This window comes from Talpa europaea (genome assembly GCF_964194135.1).
Source record: "Talpa europaea genome assembly, chromosome: 5".
NCBI classification, from domain to species: domain Eukaryota; kingdom Metazoa; phylum Chordata; class Mammalia; order Eulipotyphla; family Talpidae; genus Talpa; species Talpa europaea.
Genome location: NC_140071.1, coordinates 3,908,534 through 3,933,751, shown reverse-complemented (window position 1 = coordinate 3,933,751; position 25,218 = coordinate 3,908,534). Strand labels below are relative to the sequence as shown.

The 25,218-nt window shown below is 47.3% G+C and overlaps 1 protein-coding gene across 2 annotated transcripts in view; it reads left to right on the top strand.

The window, feature by feature from the left end:
• CTNND2 (catenin delta 2) overlaps positions 1-25,218 on the top strand; it is a gene marked incomplete at both ends in the record, with an annotated part of 698,753 nt that overhangs the window by 612,691 nt on the left and 60,844 nt on the right. The window contains 2 exons of one of the 2 annotated variants that reach the window (XM_084233855.1): positions 7,373-7,447; positions 8,393-8,543. In XM_084233855.1, the coding sequence (XP_084089981.1) occupies positions 7,373-7,447; positions 8,393-8,543 (226 nt within the window). The remainder of the gene's footprint in view (positions 1-7,372; positions 7,448-8,392; positions 8,544-25,218) is intronic. The other variant, XM_084233856.1, reaches the window with a different exon arrangement.

The window sequence follows — 25,218 nt, the reverse complement described above, 5'->3', positions numbered from 1 at the left end:
AGCCAAGATGGAGTAACAAGGTCCAGATTTATTATCCTTTAAGGAACAACAAGAATGGAGAAAGGAACCATGGGAGAGAAAGAATGTGAAATAATGCTTTTGAAGACACTAAGCATTAGTCGATAAAGGACAGTGATTTCTGAAGCGATGAACAAGGTGAACTCTTTGTTGGCCCCAACTCACTGCCCTGAGAGCATTTCCAGACAGTGACATGAGGACTGAGAACCTTGAAGTCACTGCAGGCTCTCTAAGTGAGGAGATGGATCTAGGAATCTAGGAAGACCAAGGTGTCTAGAGTTCATAGGACAGAGTACCAATGAAGACAGAGCCACACGTTGAGACAACCTTCAGCATTCTGCTAAGAACTCACAGCACATGCCTGTGAAAGAAATACCCATGACTGATAAAAAACCTCCTGAAATTGTTAGAGAAAAATCTTGTCACTCACACAGGGTTAGAGAATGTGTGCATGCTCAAAATCCAGACAGGAAATCCTCACAAATTATGGGCCACTGGGTAGAGTGCTCGGGAGGGTCCTGCCTCATTGCTGAGTCTTTCCTGTCATATCTTAGAAGTAAGACCCAAAAGGATGAACAGTTTCCATGGAAATTAACTTCATCATAGAATAAAGCTTAAAAGAACACAAAAATATCCAGCACCCAATAAATTAAAAGTAAGAATATCTGGCATCTAATGGCATAATCCTACAAGTAAATAAACAGGAAAAGAGGAGAAAAATCAATCACTCAAAATCAACTCAAGAACTGACAGATGTTAAACTTAGCAGACAGTTATTATAACTGTGTTCCATGTGTTCAAAAAGTTCATTAGAGACATGAAAAATATATAAAAGACACAAATAAAACTTGTAGAGCTGAAAATATGGTATTGTCTGAAAAGAAAAATAAAAGGGTTGGGACTCACACTAGTCTAGACATTACAAAGAAATGATTAGTGAACTTGAAAACATCAGTGGAAGTTTACAAAATGAAACAGAGAAAAAAGAAAAGATACAGAATATTAGTGAGCCTTAACTGGCCTACTGTAGTATAATAAGAGTCCCCAAAGGAGAGGAGAGAGAAAGAAGACAGAGAACAGAAATAAATACTTGAATGGTTGAAAAAAGTTTTCAAATTTTGCAAGCAACTCATGTAACCCCATGCACAAGCTACATGAAGGAACTATAACATTACAATCAGATAGTTCAAAAATCAGTATAAAGAGAAAATCTTAAAAGCAGTCAGAGAAATAGACACGTTCATGTGAAGGTAGGAATGACAGCTGATTTCTCATCAGCAGCAATGCCAGTGAGAAAGCAGTGGTGCAATATCCTTAAGACACAAAAAGGAACAATTAAATCTGCTGGGTCCAATAGTTTACATAAAGTTTTAATTTGGTACCTGGCAGGCACAAACTGTCGCAAAGGAAACACTAGGACACCTTATTATAGTCGTAAAACTATCTGTGGGGAAAATAAAATTCCTTCTGAGCTCAGTTTCAGATGTGAGCTAACCTAGGAACTGGCAGGTTAACCACCTGAACAGCTGGATCAGAGAGGAGTTCTACTGTGAAAGCTTCTGTGGAACAATCAGAACTATAGCCGATCAGTCCAGACATGCCACTCAAGATTCCTGAGGACAAGGAAGTACAACCATACATTGCTTATCAGACCTACCTGCAAAGAGTCAAAAGGCATCTTCAGGCAATTTCTTCATCGTGTGAACACCATGGAGTGTGCTTACACAAACCTGGATGGTAGAGCCTGCTGCCCACATAGGGGCTCTGTGGTACAGCCCGTAGGGACCACTGTCATATACATGGTCCATCATTGACCCAAAGCTAGTTTAACAACACATGACTGTATTCGCAAGCCCTGCCTTGAATATTCTAGCACATGTACAGGGACCACAGAATTAAGGAATAACTCTATCAAAAAGACTAACAAAGGAGCTTGTGATTACTTCACACCCTAATAGCACTTTTTGAAAGTATTTAAAATGTAATGACCCTTTCAAAAATTGCAGTGGCTTTGATCCTTTTGCTATAGTTCCTTGCAATGAAGAATTCTGTTCTTAAATAAAAAGCACTTGATGTCAGAAATCAACCTGACATTTTCTTTCATCCATTGAACAGTTTTTCATCTGCAACTCTAAGCCCGGAATGGGGGGAAATTGATATAAAGAGATGAATATGTTTTAATACCTTCCCTCAGATACCTTCCACTATAATGAACATGTAAATCAAAAGTTAAAAAAAAAAAACATGATGGCTGCTAGGATAGGAGAGTATGCAGGCACCAGATGTCCCAGGACCCATTTTTACAAGGAAGAGGTCAGGTATGAAGATGCACACTTCCAATATCACTAATTAAAATAATAAGGCTTGGGGTGAAGATTAATTTTAATCCCCTAGTATATCGCTATTTAGGAAGATGCTAGATGGTATAACAAAAAGGTCTCAAACAAGACAGACAGTAAAAGTTACTTTGTTCCCAGAAGCGACAGGGAAGGACAGGTGTATGAGGGGGGCAGGTCCCCTCCATGAATTAATTCACTCAGGCTGACAACTGTCCTGCATCTGGACTTGTGACTTCTGAGGCTATTCATGTGTCACCATCCCCAGCAGGAAGCAGAAAACGAACACAAATCCACAACCAGAAATGTTCTCTGTGAAAGTCAAGATCACAGCTGCACGCCCCTCATAAACTGGGTTCAACTTTTAGCCTCCAATAGAAAGTCATACACCACCAACAATAAACAGCAGTGTTCATCCATATGCTAGCCTCGATCCAGAGTCAAAAAAGTAAATTTCTAAAGGGGCAAAGCTTTGCCAGCACACTCAATTTATATCATAAAATACAGCAACAAGTCTGTACCCTGGAGACAAGTTTCAGATCCTCTTCCCCATCACCAAAAAGAAGAAATTGTTTAATATCCTTCAAAGGGCACATGTTTTAGCTCCAGGAAAAAAAACAAAAAATAGGTCTACACCCCATGAGGAAGTGAAGGAGCATATATTAAAGGAAACATTTTCTGGTGTGGTCTAATGAGTGAGCACAAAAACCAACTGCACTGTTCTAATTTCTTATACTGAAGAGTCACTGACTCTCCCATGCCCTTGGTCACCTTCCTTGTGTGCTGGATGGGGGTGTTCACAATTTCATTTTCCTCCCCCTCGATGTGGTATGTTCATGCAGCCCCATCACTAGGGACCATGCAGGAGCCTCAGGTGGGGCAGCCTTCATCTGGGACCAAGCCAGGTATATAACCAAAGTTCTGTTCACTTCCCTGGTAGGTATTTCCAGATCCCAGTTGTGCTCTGTCACAACAGCCACAGTATTTGATAACAGCCCATAAAAAACTTCTGTGTTCAGTAAAGTGCATGTTTTTTTGGAAAACTGAACAGTGTTTTCTGCTATAATTTGAAATCATCTTTGACTTTTTCTTCTTTGTTATTATAATCTATGACCAAGCCTGTTAAACAGAATGTTCCACATACAGCTTTTTATTTGCTCAAGACTTGTTGCTGGATCTCTATTATCCTTAATAGTAAACACCAAAGCTTTTGCTCTTCTTTACCTTCTTGATCCACCAAATTTCAATCATTTTTAAGATGTATTTTCAGAGACATGTTTTGTTTTGTTTTTTCATTGAAAACGAGTGGTACTTGAAGTCATCTGAGAGTTTCAGGCAGGTGTACCTGTTATCACTATTTAGTAAATGCTTCCTCTACACCACTTTTTTTTTTGTGTGTGTGGGGCCCTCGCTGGAGGCTGGGGATCAAACTGGTGCTGCAGAGGCTGTGGGCAGCCTCGCAACCCAGCACTCAACCGCCGCACCAACAGGGGAGGCCCCCTCTACACCACTTGTACTTGAACTTGACCTTCCTCCTTCCTCACCACACAAATATATCTACATGCTTTTTCCCCAGGGGATTCCCTTGCTGGGAAATTGATATTTTCAACCCTGCATGAAGACATGCAGTCAAATTCCGTCTTAGCACTTACCTGACTTGCATCTCAAAAACTACAAACAGAAAAAAGACACTGAATACTTTGAATATTCAATAGCCACCATTACTTTAACTACAATTTTTAGATTTTAAATTAGTTTGTTGCCTTACTAACATAAGGGAATTCTCTACTACTCCTTCTTGATTAGCGTTACCACTTCTCAAAACAGATTTTGAAAACAGAAGTACATAATCCTTGATTTATGAACTTAACACTTGGTTTAAAGGGTAAAGCCTGATCCTATGTCCACTGCAGGGGGCCAGTGTTTGAAGTGCTTTGTGTTAACAAATGCCATGCCCTCATACATCCTCTTCCAGCCACCAACCACAGCCTTTCTCCTACTGGATGAGCCTGGTAATTCAGATAATAACCACACTAGAGAGAGAATAATACAAGGCTTGTAGCAAAAGCCACATGGTTTCTGAATATTTTGAACATTTTTTCATGCTATACTGCCATTTAAAATAAAAATGGGTAAGTTTTTTGTTTTTGTTTTTTGGTCCTTTCTGCCCTCTTAATCATGAGAATGAGACGGGAATAAGATATCACGGTAAATAACATAACATGTCGTTGTAAATGAATTCTAAAACAAATTTCAGAATCTAAGTGACGTGTACCAAATTCTTTGCTCATCTTAACATCTGTAGGATTTTAGTACGTTGTCGGCCTGTGTTACTACAAAGAAGCTAAACTATTCTTGGAAGATGAAATGATGTTTGGAAGGAATTGGTTTTTAACTGTGACCTTTCTTTACCATATGAAAAGAAAAATGGGAATGTAGCTAAATTGAGAAAGGATGAAAAAAGACAGACTGACTCTAGACATCTCTAGCAAACTCAGTCAAATCCAGCCCAGTCCCTTCAGACTTAAAATTTGGCCATTTATGTTTGTCAACCACCATCCTCTCCTGCTCCCCTGCAGTTGATAAATTTGAGGAGCCTTATAAACATATCCTTGCAGGGGCTGGGGGCTGGGTGTCTATTTCGAAGTCTGGAATCATCTCTTCCTCTGCCCTCTTGTCCAAAACAAGCCTCTCATCCTGTTGGGTCCTCCCCTGAGACATGGTGATTGGTGCTTGGACCGTGTGCTGTCCAAGGTGCTCCCTGGGCCACATCTGCCTTCCCTACTAGGGAGCTCCCCTAAGATGCAGCTACAGCTGCTCCTTAACCCAGGACAGGGTACCTCTCCCTGGGCAAACCATCTGACATTCTTACTCTGGCTTACTCGGCAGGGGCCTTCTGAGTCCTTGACCCCTGCTGGGTCCAGGAAGGGCAACAGAACTTCTGTCAGTGCGTCTGCTCTTTCATCTTCAGTGGAGGCTTATCATTAGTCTCTCACACACAGGGGAGATCGTCCCAGGTATTTCAGGTGGCATCCCCCTCTGCTTTCACACCTGGTGCTCCTGTCCAACCTGCACCCTTTCTCTGCCCAGCTTGGATGCTCTGGTGGGTTCCAAGGAGATCACTGAGCATCCTCTCTGCGTCATGGGCCATTCTGAAAGCCACCCTGGTCCCCACCTGACTTCCCCATTCCCTTGACACTGGCCATGCCCCTGGCATGATGCTTTCACCCCATTGGTAAAAGCCAAGCTTCTGTCCAGATTCCAGCTTAACCACAAGGAGTTATGTGCACATTTCTCTCTTGCTCATCTCTCTCCACACCAGTGAAACTCTATCGTTTTCGCTACAAAACCCTTAGAAGCCCTGCACTTCTCTAACCATCCAGAGGCGCCCTGCTCTCCGAGGAACTCCCTTCTCTTTGGGAAAAGCTCAGCTTGGGCCTGGCATTTCTGTGCCGGGTTCACCTGGGAAACACTCCCCACTTACATTTGTCTGTGTCATGCCTTCTCCCGCTGAGTCTCCACACTTCTGCTCCCACAGGGGCTCATGCAGGCTTCACACATGGGTCACGGGTGACCGACTCCAAGACTAACCAGCTGCTACTTAAAAGGCATCATGATCATGTGTCACGCATGTCAAGATAACTTGTGGAAACTTGTAACATCTTTTGAATGAAATGGCAATGATTTATTCTGACGTTCTGACGTTCTGAGCTAATACTGGAAATGTCCCACACATGTGAAAGGCACAGCGAAAGGTTCAAAACTAAAGTTATTTTTATGTCTGGTCAACCTCTTTCACATCGGGAGAGCTTGTCCCTGTTGACCAATTTCTCATACCAAAATGGTGGATCTATAACTCAAATACACAGTTAACCCTACATAGCCATTTTTTTGTTACTCTTAATTCAGCTCCCAGCAAAGTCAAAGGGTGGGTTTTACCTTCCAGACACCAAGTCATTCTTCATCCAACACGAGAGGGATGTCTGAGGTAGCCTTCTATAGGGGAAAGCAAAGTCATAGCCTTCCTCTCATGGCTCATTTCAGAGGTGACCAGGTTCTCCTCTGTCATTTAGAAGGGTAGAGGCGAGGCCCAGGCAGTGGTTGGGAGCCAGAGGAAAGCACAGATGACAGCAGACAAGAGAATATTGTCAGCATCATGACGAGAAACAGAGTTGGAGGAGCAGGACCAGGAGACAGGGCACAGGTGACTCCTGGGGGCAGGTTGCTAACATCTTGGTCTCTAGATTTCCTTGTCTTAAAAGGAGAATAAGAATGCGGCTCTCCCAGGAGCTGGGCGACTTAGCAGAAGTGACTGATAAGCCAGTCAGCACCTGGGCCTGGAATGAGGTGGGACAGGCGAAGAGCTCAGCTTTCAGGCCTTCGCCTCAGCCTGCCCAAGTGCCCAAGAACACCCCCTATGCTCTCCACAGGCCCAGAACATCACCCCAGGTTGAAATGCACAGCTGAGGTGCACCCCACAATATGTAAATATTGGCTCCACTCTCTGATGTCCATTCTCTTCCTTTCTATAGCTTCCCCCCCCCCTTAGTTTTAAGGAAGAGCCCAACCATGGGTGGGCAGCCTCAGCTGGGGGCCGCAGTCTCTCCCGGGTGGGCACTGAGGCCAGAAGATTAACAAGTACTGGGAGAAGCCAATGGAAGCATGTCCAGCCCGTCAGGCTGGAAATGACATTTCAGCGGAGTGCAGGAGTTTTGTCTGCCTCCGGGAAGCACTCCTGCCCGGAAGGGGTGTCCCGACCAGACAGCCGCTCCCATCAGCAGCCGCCAAGTCTTCCTGTCTTTCTGGGTCTGAGACCTCAGGGCCTCCCGCTTCTTTGCTTCCTGAGAGTGGGGCTAGGAATGAGCTCACTGGCCCCTGGAGATGCTTCCTAGGGCTCGAGGCAGAGGGGCGGCAGGACCCGCTACAGCACGAGTTGATGGTGATAGAAACTGTGAATGTGACATCTAACGTAGGATGGGATGAAGTTGTGTGTTTTTTTAATCTCATATTTCATGCAGGGCTGGGCTGAGGATGTGGCAGGCATGGCGTATGCCCTACGTTCACTGCCAGAGGGGGCTCCCTGCCTGCCACAGGTGAGAGCCAGCTCTGGGTGCCTGTCCCAATGGGGGAGGGGGGGCGGGGCCCCATGGGGGAGGGGTGGGTCCCCAGGAGGACACTGCCAGAGCACCATCAACCTCATGTTCTGATTGCCTTTTTCTTAGCTCATAAATGAAAGCGCAACAGGTGGGGCTTGAAGTCCACAGAGCTCCCTCTTCTCTGGAACACATGCAGAGGCATGCAGTGTATGTGCAGATGTCAGAAGAGAATGGGCCTGCCTGCATGCCAGGAAGGGAATCGGCATGCTTGACCCCCTACACGCAAAGCCCATTCCAATAGTAAACACCGGGTGTGTCCTGCTGAGGCCCCAGCCCAAAACCCACTGCCTGTCTCGCTTTATAAATTAGACACTGCATTATGAGCCCAGACTAAATACATGTTGATCCTCACGTTTTTTTAAATTTTTTTTTTCACAATTTTGACTCTTCATTTTCAATGTCATATTGGCCTCTCCTCACGTTTTTGTGGCTCACTGTTATTTAGCAGATAACTGACCGCCAGTAGCTTTGCAATCATCTCTCTGCCCCAGCGCCAGAGTCAACTTTTCTAAAAACTCACCCACACTCACCTTCCATCCGGCTCCTATCCCTGCGGTTGTTTCCCTCTAAACGTCAGGAGCCAGCCCTTCTGTATCTTAAAACATCAACCCCCCCACCCCCAACACACAGGGCTTCCCAACTGCTCGAAGCTCTGACCCCCACCAAATCCAAGCACAGTAGACTGTTTACCCGAAACCTTTGTCACATGCCGAAGGTGCAGGAGTCAAGCGTGCAAGCGCACGTCCGAGGTCAGCCCCTCCTGCAACCAGATCCTGACAACCCGGCTCGTCGGCTCCTGTGAAGCACTGCAAAGCCCATGTGCCCTTGGCTTCCAGGTTTGCGCCTGCACCCCTGACGTGCTCTGCCCTCCTCTTTCTGCAGTGGTCAGTTTATATCCGAGCCGCGGTGCGGAAGGAGAAAGGCCTGCCCATCCTTGTGGAGCTGCTCCGAATAGACAACGACCGCGTGGTGTGCGCGGTGGCCACGGCGCTGCGGAACATGGCCCTGGACGTCAGGAACAAGGAGCTCATCGGTAGGTGCTGTGCGCGCGCAGGCTGCCATTTGGCTAATGAGTTTCCTGGCGGGCGCAGGCGTCTAAGTCCTGTGTGCAGACATGGTGCATTTACCTGTGTGCAGAGTGTGTGTGTGTGTGTGTGCAGACACAGTGCATTTTTTTGAGATTTATTTATTTTGGTGCGCTTTTTAAGATTTATTTATTTATGCATACAAGAACTGGGTAGAAGCCAGAGATGGGGGAGTGAGAGGATTCCCCAGACACAGAGTGGGGAGCAGAACAGGTGGATCTACTGTAATCCACTGCTGAGGGGAGCAGCGGGCAAGGCAGGAGAGGTCTCCTGCACCATGTGGGTCAGCTCCCTGGCCAGCAGGGGATCAAACTCGTGCTACAGTGGCTGGGGGTAGCTTCATAGCACTGTCTTTAACCTCTGCGTCCGAGACACGGTGCATTTATCCATGTGCAGTGCACACACATGCAGACATGGTGCATTTATCCATGTACAGAGCACACACATGCAGACACAGTACATTCATTATACAATACGTCCATTATGGGCCTGTTTGCACTCTCCTCCACTAAATCCCAGGCACCGATTTGTCTCTTAGACTTTAGAGGACAACTCAATGTTTTTTGACATTTCTAATCCTTGCAAATTAAAAAAGACCACGGTGCTCAGCACTGGATACAACTCCCGGGTCCTCTAAGCCCCATCAGGCTGCTGATGCGCTCTCCACGCGGTGGACTGGAATTCATAGTGGGATGCCTGCCTTTTGGCTTCGCCTCTCGATTTTTAAATTTATTTTGGATGAGGCCATACTGGCTTTTTCATCCCACTTTTTACAAAATCATCTCCCTTCAATTCGGTGTCCAAGAGAAGTGGGGAGGCTCTGTAATTAACGAAGCGCTAGCGAGGTCAGACGCTCGTCTGTTTACTCCACAAGTATTGATGCATGAGCTTTTCAGGCCAGGCCTGTTCTAGCCCAGAAATTACATCAGGGAGCCTTGCCTGGGGACGGGGGAGTGGTGCATTCAGCAGAGGGGAGCTGTACAGCCCCTGAGCAGCACAGGGGCCCCACATGTGTCAGGGCACAGTGGAGCTGGGCAGAGGAAGCTGCAGCTGGTGAGGCCCCGGTATTCTTGATTGAGTAACCACTGTAAAGTGTGCCATTTCCTGGCATTCAGTATTTTCGCAATGTTGCACGACCCCTCCTATATCACACTACTATGCCATGTTCCAGAACATTTCATCACCCTGTGGGAAACCCTGGGCTTTTAAGTAGACAGTCTCTGCGTTCACCTTCCTCCCCACTGGTCAGAGCCACCAGGCTGGTTCCTGCTTCTTTTTTTTTTTTAAAGATTCATTTTTATTTATTTATACAAGCACTGGGTACAGTCAGAAGCACGGGAGGGTGAGAGAATTCACCAGAGCCAGAGCGGGGGGAGCAGAGCAGGCAGAAGGACCGAAATACACTGCTGAGGGGAGCAGCGGGCGGCAGGAGAGGTCTGCGCGCCATGCGGGACCCTCCTCTGGTGGCCGGGGAGCAGCCGGGGATCGAACCAGCGCTGCAGAGGCTGCGGGCAGCTCCGCAACCCAGCGCTCAAACACTGTGCCACCGGGGAGGCCCTGGTTCCTGCTTCTGTGCATCACCCCGTCCTGGGGACTTCCTGTAAACGGAGCCGTGTCATGTGTGTATCTTTCAGTTAGCATGAATGGTTGTCATTGCAGTGGCGGCCCAGGTCAAGATAGGTGTTGTCAAGAAGGTGGCCTTTGAGCAAAGGCTTCAAGGAGGTGAGAGTGGGCGGTGTGGCCATTTGGTGGGAGGAGCACCTTCCTTGAAGGAGTAGCTTCTGCAGACCAGCCTTGAAGGGGAGCTGGTGCCTGGGGTGGGTGCCAGGTCTTGAAGGGGCCTTGTGTGCTGGCGGAGAGTGAGTGCTGGATGCCCAGGTCGAAGGGATTTCTGGCTCCTGTCTTGTAAGGGGGAAGATGCTCAGGTCAAGGCTGGTGATGCCTGGGGAACCATGCACCTCCCACAGATCCTGGTCCTGGGAGGCATCTGGGGCAGCAAAGCTGCTGCAGCAGCACAGCTGGCAAGACCAGCTGCAGGTACCAGGTGTCTGAATCTAGACCATTCATCATGCCGAAAGTTCCGGGGATGGGAAGAAGCAGGTTCCAGGGGCAGAGGCGCAAGACTAGATTCCATTCCTGGGGCAGGTGCAATATTCCTGAAGCGTCATTGTTTTCATTTCATACACAGATTTATAAAGGCTTCTGGGTCCATTTCTAATTCCAAACGCCCAAGCATCTAAAACCAACCACTTTTCTTCCTGCCATTCTGGGGTACCCGCCCCATCCTCGAATAAGAGCCTAAGAGTCTGCAGGTGTCCAGCCATTTATTTATTTACAGGGAAGCCAGATTTCAAACCAGAGTCTAAGAATGCAGTTGTTTGCTATACATGCATGATAAGGCATGTGCTATAACTGGTTACAAGGCATGCCATAAACTCACCCTTTGGTATTTGTATTTCGTTTGATTTTGATTTAAATGTTTGCAGAGTTTGTATATTTGAACTAGGCGAGTAGCTAAAAAGGGCAGGAAATCCTCTCCATGTCCACCTCCCTTCTCCTTATAGCCCTTATAGACAGGACAGAGCTGGGGCTTCTAGTAAAATCCGATCGTACCTCTATAAAATGGAGGAAAAATCAATAGCTCATCAGCTTGCTGCCTGGGATACTACCAGGTAGGGTGCGTCCGTATGCTTTATTTCCTTTGGTGAGTTAAAATATAACAAAATAGGGAAGTATTGATTGGTCTGCAGCTCCTAAGCATCTCTTTTTTCCCAGAAGCCAGCCATCTCGTGCTTTCTGCAGAACAGTTGGCGCTCCATATTGCCCGTGTTAAATTAAGCCTTTACTATCAAATGTCACCAGACAGGAAGGGAGCCAATCCTTTAAAAAATAGAAGCAAAAATATCTAAGTCACTGGCTTTATGAAATCAATAACTTTTTTGAATGAGAAAAATAGAATTTAACTTTAAAAAACCACACCATTATATTCTACTTAGGAGAAAGGAAACAACGTTGGCTGATGCTTTTACTTTAAAAATGGTTATCAAAGTCGGGCTTTTTTAGAGAAAAAAATGCTACACAGCTCTTTATACACAGAAGAGAAAGCGGCCATAACTTTGAACCAAGAATGAAAAAAAGTTCATTTGGGGTTCCTCTTTTCCATCAGTTCTCACTCAAAGCGCTGGTGACCTCCTGGAGTGACAGTGCCGAAGGTCAGCCAGCGTCTCCCAGCGGCCACTGCCCAGCGCTGGCCACTCCCAGAGCCCCGCGTGCAGCTGTCTGGCCGATATCTATGCTGAATGCCTGACAGGCAAATACAGCGGCTGCACACCTGAGTGCCTTCCCTCCTGCCCCACCCAGCCCCTTGCACGTCCTCCGCCATCAGTTCCTGCAGTGGTTCACCAGACACCTGCTGCCTCCTAGGATTCCTCACCCCCACATTCAACCCATCGACAAATCTGGTCTTCCTTTGCAAGAATTTCCAAGAACTTGACACTTCTCGTCTTCATCTCTTTCTCCCTAGCCCAGAACTCCCATCGTCCCTCCGAGTTAGCACCCTGTCTGCCTGTCCCCCGCTTCTCCCGCTCTGTTCACCTTCACCCCTCTGACCGCCATCCCTGGCTTTGCTCGACTCTCTGGATGACTGTGGCTCCTTTGTCACATCAGCCTCTGGGCCTTCAGCTCCCTGCCCCTCCCTGCCATCCTCTTCATTCAGGTGCCTCCACTCTCACCCTGCTCGGGTTGGCAAGCAAGTGTTATTTCCCAGCAGAACATTCTACCCCTTCCCCATCTTAAGTTTTCTCCCCAGCACTGATCCTCTTCTAGTGCACAACTTTTTGCTCATTTTTCTTGTGCTCGTCCCTCTTTCCTCACTGGAGTGTAAGCCAGCGAAGGGCAGGCGCTGTTGGGTCACTGGCACAGCTCACATGCCTGGAACAACACCTGCTCCGTCGTGGGGACTTAGTAAATATTTGGTGTGTGAATAACTGAACTAATTTTTTTCCCATCTGGTCATCATCTTGAATTGAACTCCAAAGCAGCACATCATTAAGTAAGCAAGTTAGGTAAAACATAAACTAGGAGAATGATTTTATGTTCATTAAAAACATCATCAGAAGCCAGTTTGTTTTCTCTTAAAATTTAAAATCTGCAGACACTCAGAATTACAGGAGGAGTCCTACTTTTTCCATCAAGGGTTCTGGCGTTTCCGTCTGGAGTGGTCGGGGGAGTAGCTCCCACAAGGAATGGTTCGGCTTCCTTGGGGAAGCTGTCCTGGGGGACTCCAATAGGGCATCATTCAGCAAAGTCCCTGTCCCCGTCAGCTCTGGGAGGATCCTGCAGAAGACGTAAAAGGATGTCATGTGCTCTGCCTCTCTGTTGACTTCCCACTGGGCGATCGGTGGTTGCATGTCTGTGTCTGCCATCAGGTCATAGGTAGGAGACAGGAAGATTTTGAATGATGTGGTGCAGCTAATCATATCCATACATTTCTTTGCAACCTCCCAGAAATGTTAGTTGACCTTCTAGGTGGGTCATTATGATTCAGAAAGGTTTTGAAAAATGAATGGTAGTAATTAGCTTCCGTGAAAATAGATACTGTATTGCTTTTTTAGCAAGTTTAGGAAAAGGCCTTTCGTTTCAGCACCCTGCACGGTTCCTGATGAACTCGGCAGCTATTTATTCTAGCCAACCCCACCCTCTCTGCTGACAAATAAACAAAACTCCAACAAACTTTTTAAAAACTTAGAGCACATACAAGTACCGGACAAGAGAGACTGAATCCGCCACCTGGCTACCTCTGGTCATTAACCTACCGTATGTCATCCTCGGGAAAAAACATGAAAGTAGTCTTGTTATATGTGCTCTTGTTTTACTGCACTTCCAGCCAGCACAGAACATCAAAAGATCTTCCAAATTATTCTAAGTATAACATGGCGCTGCATGTAGAGTTCCCAACGCGTAAGATTACTGAGGTGTGGGTGCCTTATTATCACATTTGATGTCCTACCCATGCTCACTCCAGTCTACCTCTTATCTCTAACTGTCTCTGCCACGGGTTCTATAGCACACCAGTTTTTGTGCCATCATTCCCACTTACACACCTTTTCCCAAACTGTCCCTCTTTGGCACACTCATCCATCACTGTTCACATATCAACTCCCACCCACCACTCAACGCCCAGCTCAGGGTGCCCCTCCTGATGAAGGTTGCCCCCTGAGCTGGTAACTCTTTCATCTGTTGTGTGATGTTGCTCCTGCACTGTCTTTACTGCTTTTGTGTATGCATCACCTCTCCCCCCAGTGAGATCCCAAACAGGGACCAGGTAATGTGTTTGCTCTTCTGTCCTGCATTGCCAAGCACTTTGCTATGCCCAGAGCGGTCACCCAGCATATATTTGTTAAACCAATTAACTGATAGATGCATACCATGGGTCATTTATTCTGAAGAACGGATCTAGAGGAAGTTTGGGAAATTCAAACAGAGTAAGGTGAAGAGGGGAGGTATGCTTTAAGCTCTTTCCACAGTATTCGGGGAATTGAGGAGAGATTAGATGCTCCCGCAAATGCAGGACTTCAGTCAAACTCATTCTGCCACCACTTTGGAAGAGGTGTGGGATTGGATAGGAAATAGTAACACCTTCTGTGTGTGCTTCCATCATCGCCAAAGGTTCCTGTTGGCAGAGCTGATGCACCATCGTGGATGGTATTGGCAGAGCTAGCTGAGCTCTCTGCTTGCCTGGGTGGTGGCCGCTTGCCACGCTTTCTGGAAGGCGAGCCACGGTTGGGATGCTGGAGGCTTCCTCCCAGCTGCCCCTCCCTGCTGACTGACCTGCACTGGACCTGCTGTCCCTTCCCTCATCCTCTGCTGTCCCTACTCTGCTGCTGCCTCAATGTTCTGCTCATCACCCCTGGAGTGAGTGCTAAGAACCTTCTCTGGCTGATGTCTGAGCCTTTCTCCATATTTGACCAACCTTCTTTCCACTGTCAGCTGGATGAGCTTCTATCCAGGGCACACCCTCAATGTGTCCCAACCCCAAAGGGACACCCAGACAGGGATCAGGAGGGGGCTGTTTTGTGGGGGAGTCTGTAGGCCACCAAACACAGGTATCCCCTCGAGGGTGCACTGCTTACTTTCCAAGTTAATAAAGTCATGGATCAAATAAGAGATAAGGGTAGTTTCTTGCCTGGGAGGTAGTTACCTTCCAAGTAGCAAATCCTGTTCCTTTCCCCCGACAGGATCTCACATCATCCCTGTCATCATGGCGGGAATAGGCAGCCTACCCTGTCTAGCCTTTTCCCTCTTGCCACTGTCTGTTTTAAATATTCAGATGAAAGATGTGCCTGGTTCCTCAAAAGACTGTTTATAGGGCCTCCCCTGGTGGCGCAGCGGTTGAGCGCTGGGCTGCCAAGCTGCCCGCAGCCTCTGCGGCTCCGGTTCGATCCCCGGCTGCTCCCCGGCCACCGGAGGAGGGTCCCACATGGCGCGCAGACCTCTCCTGCCGCCCGCTGCTCCCCTCAGCAGTGTCCTTCGGTCCTTCTGCCTGCTCTGCTCCCCGCTCTGGCTCTGGTGAATTCTCTCACCCTCCCACGCTTCTGACTGAACCCAGTGCTTGTATAAAGAAATAAATAAAGAAAGAAAGAAATAATAACAAAGAACATTTTAAAAAAAAGACTGTTTATAGACCATGGTCGCTCATTATATTCAAAGGACAGCAGTCTTCAATGAATAAATTTGAAATATTCTTAAATTAATTTTTAAAATATTCAGTAAAAAATTGATTAAAAAAATTATAATGTTGCCTGTAGAAGGAGTCCCTTTTAAGCCCCCATGCCTGAGCTTACTTAGTGAGAGATGATTTTCCCTTGGGGGACTGGGGGAGAAGGAGGCATTCATTTCTGTCTAGTCTGTCCAGTGTGCCGCATAGCTCTGGAAGCATTCATTCATTTCATGATCTTGAAGGTGATCCTTTTTGAGATTCCTTGGAATTGTAGATCTGGCAATTCTTATCATCTGGGACAATCTGTGGGACAGATCTATACCCAGCTCTCGAACGCATGTTCTCTGGGGGATAAAGAGCTACCTAGAGCTGCACCTGCAGCTCCAGCAAGCATTGCAAACGTGACTGGGGAGACCCTCATGGTTTGTCTAAGTTCTTTGGCCTGGGGTTGAAAAGCGTCCCGGCCATCACCCGCAGGCCCTCGGGATATTTCATTGCACCCAGAGTGTCTCCTAGCAAAGCTGGAAAGCGAAGCCTCCACTCGCCCACGGCACACCCCCTGGGTGAAAAAGACACCTGCAAGTGTTTCACTTTGCTGGCATTCCAGCCATGGCTTGCACGTGGCAGAAGCCTGGAGCTCTGGGCGCCCGGTGCTGGAAGGCAGACCACTCACCACACGGAGGCCTCGTCTGTTCCTTGTCCCTGGCCCTGGGGGTCCAAGCTGTGCCCAGGAAAGGCCCAAGGCTCTGGAGCCTCGGTGTCCCCAGGGGAGGCGGTGGGTGGTTGTTCATGAGAATGTGTAAGCCTCACTACTACGTAGCTTGGAGGACATTTCAGAGCCATGCCTTCTCTTCTTTCAGCTCCTGGCAGATGTTGCTTTAATTAAAACACATGCAATTTTGCTTCGTGTTTTACACAGAAGCCTGGTTTCCCAGACAAGGTGGTTTAGCAGAGCGCTCTTCCCTGGCTAGTTTTAATAACTTGATTTCTCTTGCCAAGCTCTGGGCAGTGGGAGAGCTGTGTGCATTGGCTGAAACTTGGAATCTTCAGATTAGTTCCTGAGTTAGAGTTCTGGCCCCAAACTTGGGGACCTAAGCTCCCTGGCACCGCTTTCTCTCCGATGCAGCCACGGTTCCTTTAATTAACTCGCGCACCTGTTGGGGATTTGTGGCACCTGTTGGGGACTCATGGCACGTGGGGCTGGCAGACAGGAATTCCTTGGAAGGAGATTGTAAATAAATGAAAGAACTGATTATTATTTTATTAGACAGGACTTAATGATTCACCCCGGGGATATGGCCCATGTGCAGAAAAGGAAAAAAATAAAACAAAACTGAGGTCTTTCCAGTTGATTCAATTCCAGGACCTGTGATTAAAGATCTCAAAGAAAAAAGGGAAAAACCCTCAGCTTTAGGTTGACTATTTTACGCCTGACCAAACAGTTTCAGAAGGAAAGCTTCAGAGAATAGCATGCATGGGGAGTGAGATGGCATTCAACCGTTACCCCAATCTTGAGCATCTAAAAATAGAAAAGAGGATTTTAGCAGAATGTTTCAAAATGCTATTCCTTCTGCAGGTTGAGAGCATCTTCTCCCATTGCCAACAAAAAAACAAGTGTTAATCACATGGAAAGAAATTGTTATTTTTACTCTCTAATTCTCAAAATAAGGGATTACAAAATAGTTGGAAAGTTTTGAGACGAGCATCCTTTAGACATCTGCGCTTGAGTGGGGCTGTATTTTTATGCTGGATCTGGCAGAGCGGGAGAGCAGGCAGTCAGTGGGGTTGGGAGTGCTGCAGGAAAAGGGGTGAGGCCGGTGGCATTGATGGCATGGTCAGTGATGCCACCCCAGGGGGTATCGCAGGCAACAAGAGGGGAGAAGGCTGGGAAGAAGAGGGGCCCGGGGCCAGCCATCCCTGGAAGCACACAGAGAGGAGGGCACTGGGGTGGGTGGGGCCAGGACTGGGGCGCTCTCTGCAGGGCATCGGCAGATCAGATTTTGTTCCTTGAGAAGCAGCAAAGGGGACACCCGGGATCTCTTGAGACCCCCTGAGAAGACTGTTCTGTTCACCCCCAGACCAGGGTGAAAGGTCTATTTGGTAAGAGGACGGGAGAACAAAACCCAGGTGATTTTCAGCAGCTCCTCAACAAAATGCCTGGTATGTGCTCTCAAGAAACTGAGGTGACATGCTGAGATCCCGTCTTCTCACCAAGAAAACTCGTAAAATTCACTGTCAGAAAAACCTCTTCACAAATTTTAAAGAAACTTTTCCAATTCAGTGTTGCCTGTTATGACGTCTTGAGGACGGTCAGAGGAAGCGGCCGTGCAGTGAAATGACGACAGACGACAGACGGCTTCTGGCACTGAGAGTCCCTTGACTCAGGGTTATCATCCTTATCATTGAAATCTAGCAAATCTCTAGAGACAGTGCAGGCAGGGCTGGGGCGGGCTGGGGCGGGCTGGGGTGGGCTGTCAGCGGCGGGCTCTGCTGCTCTTCCCTGGGAGTCACCAGCATCCCAGCGCCGGCCGTGCAGACTTTCCAGCAACTATTGGTTTTCACCTCTCATCAGACCAGCGGCGTCCACGCAGCATCCTTTGGAGTTTAGTTGATGAGACCGTACAGAATTCACTGGCATAGTTTGTGGGATTCTCAGGCGAGCTGGCAAACAAAAGCTGAACAACTACCCAATTGCATTCACAATGTGCTGAATCGAAGTCACAAAAACCCCGCGTCTTCGGTGTGAGAGTGAAAGGTTATGCTGGGAAGTGATGACTTATGAGGGCCTTATTTTGCAGATGTGAGATATTCTTCTAGAAGTGACATTCCAAACCTAAATAAGGGACCAGGAAAAAGACTAATTATAATAAAGAAAAAATCGGGGGGTGGCGGGAGGAGGGATTAGGGTCAAAATAAGGAGGGTGGAATGGAATGGCATGGGGAATATAACCAGAATGAAAATGCATACATTGTGCAAAAAGGAAAAATGATGTAAGAATTATATAACATAAAATATATTTAAAAAAAAATGAAAGTGACATTCTAGTCAAAAATGCATTTAGATGATGTCAGAACTTGAAAATGCTTCGTGTGGAAATAAGCTAACCTGAAAAAGGAAAGCTGCAACGAACAGCGATGGTTATCAGTTCTCATGGAATCACTTCTTTCATTCAGATACTCCTTCAACAAACATTTGCTGTGTGCAGACCAACAGTATGAACAACATAGCTTTAAAAACCAAAAAGATTCACGGGCATATCCTCTTTATACTTGAACCTTCAATCACAAGATTACTTGGTGCTTTTATATTTGCCCTTGGTTTCAGTTTTTTTAAAGATTTATTTATTTTTATACAAGAGCTGGGGTACAGGCCAGAGGCGTGGGAGGGTGAGAAGACTCACCAGAGACAGAGCAGGGAGCAGAACAGGCAGATGGACCAAAATACACTGCTGAGGGGAGCAGTGGGCGAGACAGGAGAGGTCTGCCACGCCATGTGGGAATCTCCCTGGCCGGCCAGGAATGGAACCCGTGCTGCAGAGGCTGCGGACAGCTTCACAGCGCTGTGCTCAACCCGCTGCACCACCGGGAGGCCCCTTGGTTTCATTTTTAATTCAACGTGCAAGTAAATTGAAAGGTCTTGAAAGTTCCATGGTCCTCACCTTGAGATGTGAACACTTTGATTGATTCCTCAGAAATACAAATTCCAGCCATGGGCTGGAGGGGGAGAGAACTTTTGATTCACTGCTAACCCCATGCACTGATGCCACCCAGCATTTCTGTGTGAGCACCAGGTCCACTGAGAGAATGACCTTGTCCTGAGAGCTGACCCGCAGGCTACTCTCACCAACAAGCAGTGTGGGGACCCCCATGTGTAAGACCATGGGGTACCCCCATAGGCCCGAGTTCCCTCCACAGCCTGCCATGAAAGGGTCCCAGGCATGCTGAGGATTTGACCTCTTGGCTCTCAGGAGGTGTGAGGATACCGAGCCCCCAGCCCAGGACACACTACAGGTATCACTGCTCCTTGTGTGTGCAGCTCAGGAAGCAACATGGAAGTTCTGCCCAAGACCCGCCTCCCAGCTACTGGGCCCAGTACGTGGCATCTTCGCTCTGTCCCTATCTAGGACTCAAAGGTCAGCTGCTCAAGTCATGGTCTCTGTTACTCTCCAGATACTAACCCAAGCCCCAGGTTTGACTTGCCCCATTTTTCCAGTGATGGAAATTGACAGACACTTGCCTTGTTTTTTTCCTGCCTTTTCTTTATCCCAGCACTGTAACCCATCACGATGTCTTACTGGCACTTTCTTGGGCGTTTTCTGGAATTCTCCTATTTCTCACATGTCTTCACCTTGCAGTTTCAGCCTGTATCATGGCAGGTGCAGGGGCACCTCTACCTGGGTCATTTGGCCCCCATCACCCTGATCCCCACCCCAGTGATCCCCAGGGTTTCCGTGATTTACGTGAATTACGCAAAATGGCAGAAACTCTGCTGCTTGATCTTTTTTTCAGTGAAACAGTGTTTGTTCGGCCCCCACCCCCAAGAGTCTCCATCTTCCTAGCGTGAGCTTGTCTCGCCGTGAATCTCGCTCGGCTTTGCTGCAGCACTTCCCATATGAATGTTTCTTGGCTTCTTAGCTTTCTTGGTTTTTCTTCCTTCTTTGTTTGACCTTTGACTTTTTCTTTCTACTTTCCTCAAGGCTTTGCTCTGGCTCCTTCCTCCTGCCCCATCTGGGTCTCTGCCCTGTCTTCTCCCCTCCACCTCCTCTCCCCTCTTGTCCTGTCTCTATAGCTGAGACCGCCTCCTTGTTTCATTTCTGGTGCTTTTAATTTCTTCCTTCTGGTACAAATTCCCTTCTGTCTGAAGAAGATCCTTCAGATTTCTTACAATGCCGACCCACTGAAGACAACTTTCAGCCTTTTTTGTTTGAAAATGTGTTTATTTTGCCTTCTTCATGAAGGATATTTCTGCTGAGTAGAATTCTAAAAAGACAGGTTTTGTTGTTGCTGTTGTTGTTGTTTTTAAGCAAATTTAAAGTGTTGTCCTATTGCCTGTGGTCTCCATTGCTTTTGATGAGAAGTCAGTTGACTTTCTTGTTTTTGTTACTTCAAGTATGTTTTATTATACTCTGTGCTTTTAAGATTTTGGTCATTATTTTTTCTCATTTCTCATCTGTCCCCTTCTTACTTTCCTCTTTCTGGGACTCCAATTTCTGTATATTGGATATATTAGACTGTGTGGTATTTCCCCCCAGGTCTTGAATACTGCATTCAAGATTTTTATTCTTCTTTTTCACTTTGTGCTGAGTTTCAGTAATTTCTAGTAACCTATATTCAAATTTGCTGGCCCTGTGCTATTTTCAATCTTAAGTAAATCCAATCATATCAGAGATTTATTTCTAATATGGTATTTTCCAATTCTGGAATTCCCATTTGGTACTTTCTTACAGTTTCCATTTCACTGCTGAATTTAATCCTTTCTATCTTGCATGTTATCCCTTTTTCCGCTGGGTAGCTTAACATATATATTAGAGATAAAGCCCTTGTCTGCTTCTTCTTTCATCTGGGTTACTTGTGTAATTGCCTGTATTGAATACCTTTTTTCAAAACTTGTGACTGCTTCTTGCATGCCCTGTGATTTTTTTATTTATGCCAGACATTGTGTGTTAAAATATGAGAATTGACTGGTGCAGATAATCCATGACTCCAAAAAATAGAACATCAACTTCTTTAATCAGGCAGCTAAGGTGAGAGCTGAGTCGATCCAACATTTCTGCTGTATGAGTTAAGCTTTAGTTAAATTCATTTTCTTCCTCTGAGTTCAAATGTTTCAAGAGCATGATCACTATTTAACCTGTAGCTGGGATTTGAAGCTTGAGCACCTACAGATTCCAGTGATTTCTCTATTATCACAAAAGCATCATTTCCTGAACCAGAGGAGCCCTCGCTTCCTTGATAGCTCTACCTCCTTTGCCCTCCTTCCTTCTCCCTCCTCTGCTGCCAAACTCAGATGCCAGCTGTTTGGATCATTTTATTCCCTACATTTTTGAGATGATTTTGCTCTCCGTCCAGCATCCACACTTGTTATCCCTGTGTGATAGCCTTCCTTCCAACCAGGCAGTCGACCTCTGCCTGCTGTTACAATTCCCTTTCCAGCTCAGTCATGTCAGCTACTCTGTTTCCCCACCTTAGTTGCTCTTTCACTTCCTTTCCAGGAGAAATTTGGGTTCCACCCCTTGACAAAGGTTCCCTGAGAACTTTACATTTAATTTTATGTACCACTTGAGCTCTCATGTTTATCCATGTAGCCCCCAAATTTAGCACCTAAGGAGTGTTGTGCACAAAACCCATCTTAGTCCATAACACTCCAGAGGTACTAGTGTCACCTCCTTGGGCAAGCCGATAGCTCTTCAGAAACAGGAACAGCGTATTCTCTATTTTCATTCATTATGCTTCTTTTTGAAAGCCCTGACAAAGCCTAGCTTTGTGAGAATATGATGACAGTCACATTTGAGTGTTGCATTGTTACAGTTTTGCTGGAATGTGAATTCATTGGGAGCAGGGATAGTAGCTTCCTTGTTTGCTGCTAGAACTCCCAGCACAGGGCTATGACTGATAACTGGTAGGTACTAGTTAAGTTTGATTTAAATGCATAATAGGTTGAAGTTTTAATATTGTAGTTGCATAACCAAATTTCCATTCTTATTCATAAATTTCCTAATTATTCAAAATTGGTTTGTTTTTAATCTATGCCTCAGTATCTTTAACACTTGAGACCTCTTTACCTTCACCCTCTTTTCTCACTTTGAACATACCATCATCCCTACACTCCTGAAAACAGAGCCACATGCTGTATTTTTATTTTTTTTAAAGATTTATGTATTTATACAAGAACCAGGGTACAGGCCAGATGTGCAGGAGGGTGAGAGGATTCACCAGAGACAGAGCAGGGAACAGAACAGGCAGACTGACCGAAGTACACTGCTGAGGGGAGCAGCAGGTGAGACAGATGTCTGATGCACCCATGTGTGTTGCTCCATGGCCGGCGGGGATCGAACCGACACTGCAGAGGCTGCAGACAGCTTCACAGTGCTGAGCTTAACCACCTGCTCAGCCCCAGCACATGCTGTATTTTTATCACATACACTAAAGCAGATGAAAAACCCTTTAGACCATGGTTCTTGTTCTTTGTTGCATATTGGAATCACCCCAGCCCACTCCCAGAAACATTCAAGGTGTTGCACTAATTTTGAGGCTCCCAGTATCTAGAGGATATTGGGATCTACTGCTTTAGGGTGCTGGAGGACCCATCCTAAATAAAAACAGTCTCCTAATCTCCCGTAACAATGGCTTCTTCCAATTTTGAAATATTTTACAATAACTACAATCTAAACCTAAGTATATTCCATTTCCTTGGTCGGAGCAGACCCAAGAGTTTTCTCCAAAATTATTCTCCCGCGGACTTCACATTATTATATGTAGTGGATCGCTGCTCGCAAGTGGCCAATTGCACTTAACATTGCCACAAATGGTGTTGGTGTCTAGAGTCAAAACAAAGCATGAATTGTTGTGGAACTTCCACTTCATGGGAAGGTCAAGAGGGCTTCATTCCTTTGTTTGGGCATGACCTCTTGTCACACACCCTTAGACGAAGATAACCCTGAGCTCTTCAGTTTGCAAAGGAGTCTAACTTTACATTTCCACTTATGAAAGCCCTTGTGTTTAAAGACTAATCAAGAGACTGGATGTAAAGAGCTTGTTGAAAATAGCAGGCACTGAGGGAGCACCACAGGGGCTGCTGGCCTCTGCCCCCCCTCTCCACCCTCCTCACTGGAGCCGGAATCCCTGTTCTTTCAGGATGTCCCTTGTCCCTGCACCCACAGCCTCGTTGAATTGTGCCTATGTTGAGGACCAGGACACCTGAGGGTTCTTGGCTTCTGTTTTGCAACCATCCCAGGCTGGGTAGACTCATAGTCGCTTCCCACAGATGAAAAGATAATTCTGGGGCCTTTGGGAGACTTTTTACAGGCCTTTAATGCTGACTCAGGGGACAGACCAGCTTCTCTCTCAGCATCTCTCTGGCTGTCTCCTCTTGTCTGTCCTCCCACCTAAACGCGATGACACCCTCATACCCCCTCACCCCTGTACACAGGTGTCCCCAAATATATATGCGCATGCCCTGTGCCCTCAGGCCCAGGTGTCCGTGACTCCAGGTGCGGGTACAAGACCACAGGTGCCGTCATAGGTGCTCATGGTGGGAGGGCGCAAAAAGTCTGATACATCATTCACCCGCCAGCATCTCTGGAGAAAGGAATTTCAGATGGCACCAGAATAAAGCCAGCAGCGAGGGTTGTTAGGAAGCGATAGGACAGGGACTGCCAGAGGGGGGCCGTCTCGAGAAAGAGGAGAGCAGTCCTGGGCAGTAAAGCAAGTGGGACTTGTCAGGGTTATTCCTTGCTGGGGGTGGGGCCCTCCATCACGGGTGACTCTGGATTCACTGGAACAACCCCTCCCTCCCTCCCTCCCTCCCTCCCTCCCTCCCTCCCTCCCTCTTTTCAAATGGAGGGAAACTGTGGTTAAAGATGCCTCAAGGCCACCCAGGCCAGCCGGAGACCTTATCTGGTCCTGGAAACAAAGCAATGGCCCAGCTGGGCTGAGGGGCAGCAGAGATGCAGCCGTGTGCCTCTGGGGGATGGGGAAGCCCTTTCCTGTCACTAAGGCCCAGGCGTGGGTTAAGGAAGGGAAAGAATCCCTCAGAGCCCCTGCAAACAGGCAAAGGAGGGGAAAGGTAAATAAAAACGATGCAGATTAGCACTGTGAGATCTCGCCCTGCCTTACAGCCATTTTCCAAAAGCCTGGGGTGTCAGCATGGGCTCCTGGGAGCACCTCCTTTGGCATTAGATCTCTCAACTCTTCCCAAATACTCTCTTCTTTGCTGCCACTTTAAACCTTAGGGCTGAACGATTTTTAAATCGTGTTCTCTCTGATATGCAGAGGAGGCTGCTGGCAGCTTGTGCTCTGACTGGCTTCTGATCTGGGGTGATTTATCCGCTGCAGCTCCATTTTGACCCCCTCACCTCTCCCCGGATACTGTGTGTTGCTAGTGGGGTGTCTCTGGGGTTTGGTGTGGGTACTGCACCAGCTACGGGGAGCTTTGGGGACCTGCTGAGGGTCACACCTTTGACCTTGCCTTGGTGCAGAATGCTATGGGGAGACTCCAGGAGCCCTTGTGTTGGGCACCCCTCGGCTGACCTGTGCCACTTATCGCCGCGTAAATGTCACCCTGCGTGACACTGGCTGAGGGCAATATGGACTGGTGTTCATTCTCACTGGCGCTCGCAGCGGGTCCAGACCGGAGGAGAGAGGGTGGATGAGAAGAGGCAGGCGAGGACTGTCTGCAAGGAGACTCCGTGAATGAAGAAAAGGTGCTGTTCCTGCAGCTGACTGTGGGGGAAGTCGAGGGCTTGTTCACTGACCTACTTCTCATTGGGGTGAGGACTAGAACCAGCTGAAAATACTTGAATCACAAAGCAGAGGGCCTCCCAGGATCCATATTTTAAATGTAAGCCTCGGACTGCGCTTCTCAATGCGCAGTAAGGATCTGTGAGCAACAATGACTATCGAGCCTTCGGTAATTAGACGCACTTTGCAACACAGCCCGTCTAAGTGGGTGAGTGGCCGCACTTGTGGAAGGATGGGTGCGTGTCCAGTAATTAGAGGCAAGTGGGAGGGGGTGGCTGACCCATCACGCTTTGTCTTCTTCCATGTTGGCTTCGGCAGCCCACACCCCACTCAGCCTGTCAGGGTCCCAGCTGGCTGCACAGAGAGATACCTCCACCCAGCACTCTGCTGTCAGCTGGGGTAGAATGGGGGTGTGGGGTGTTGGAATGGGAGGGGTCCTTAGCCAG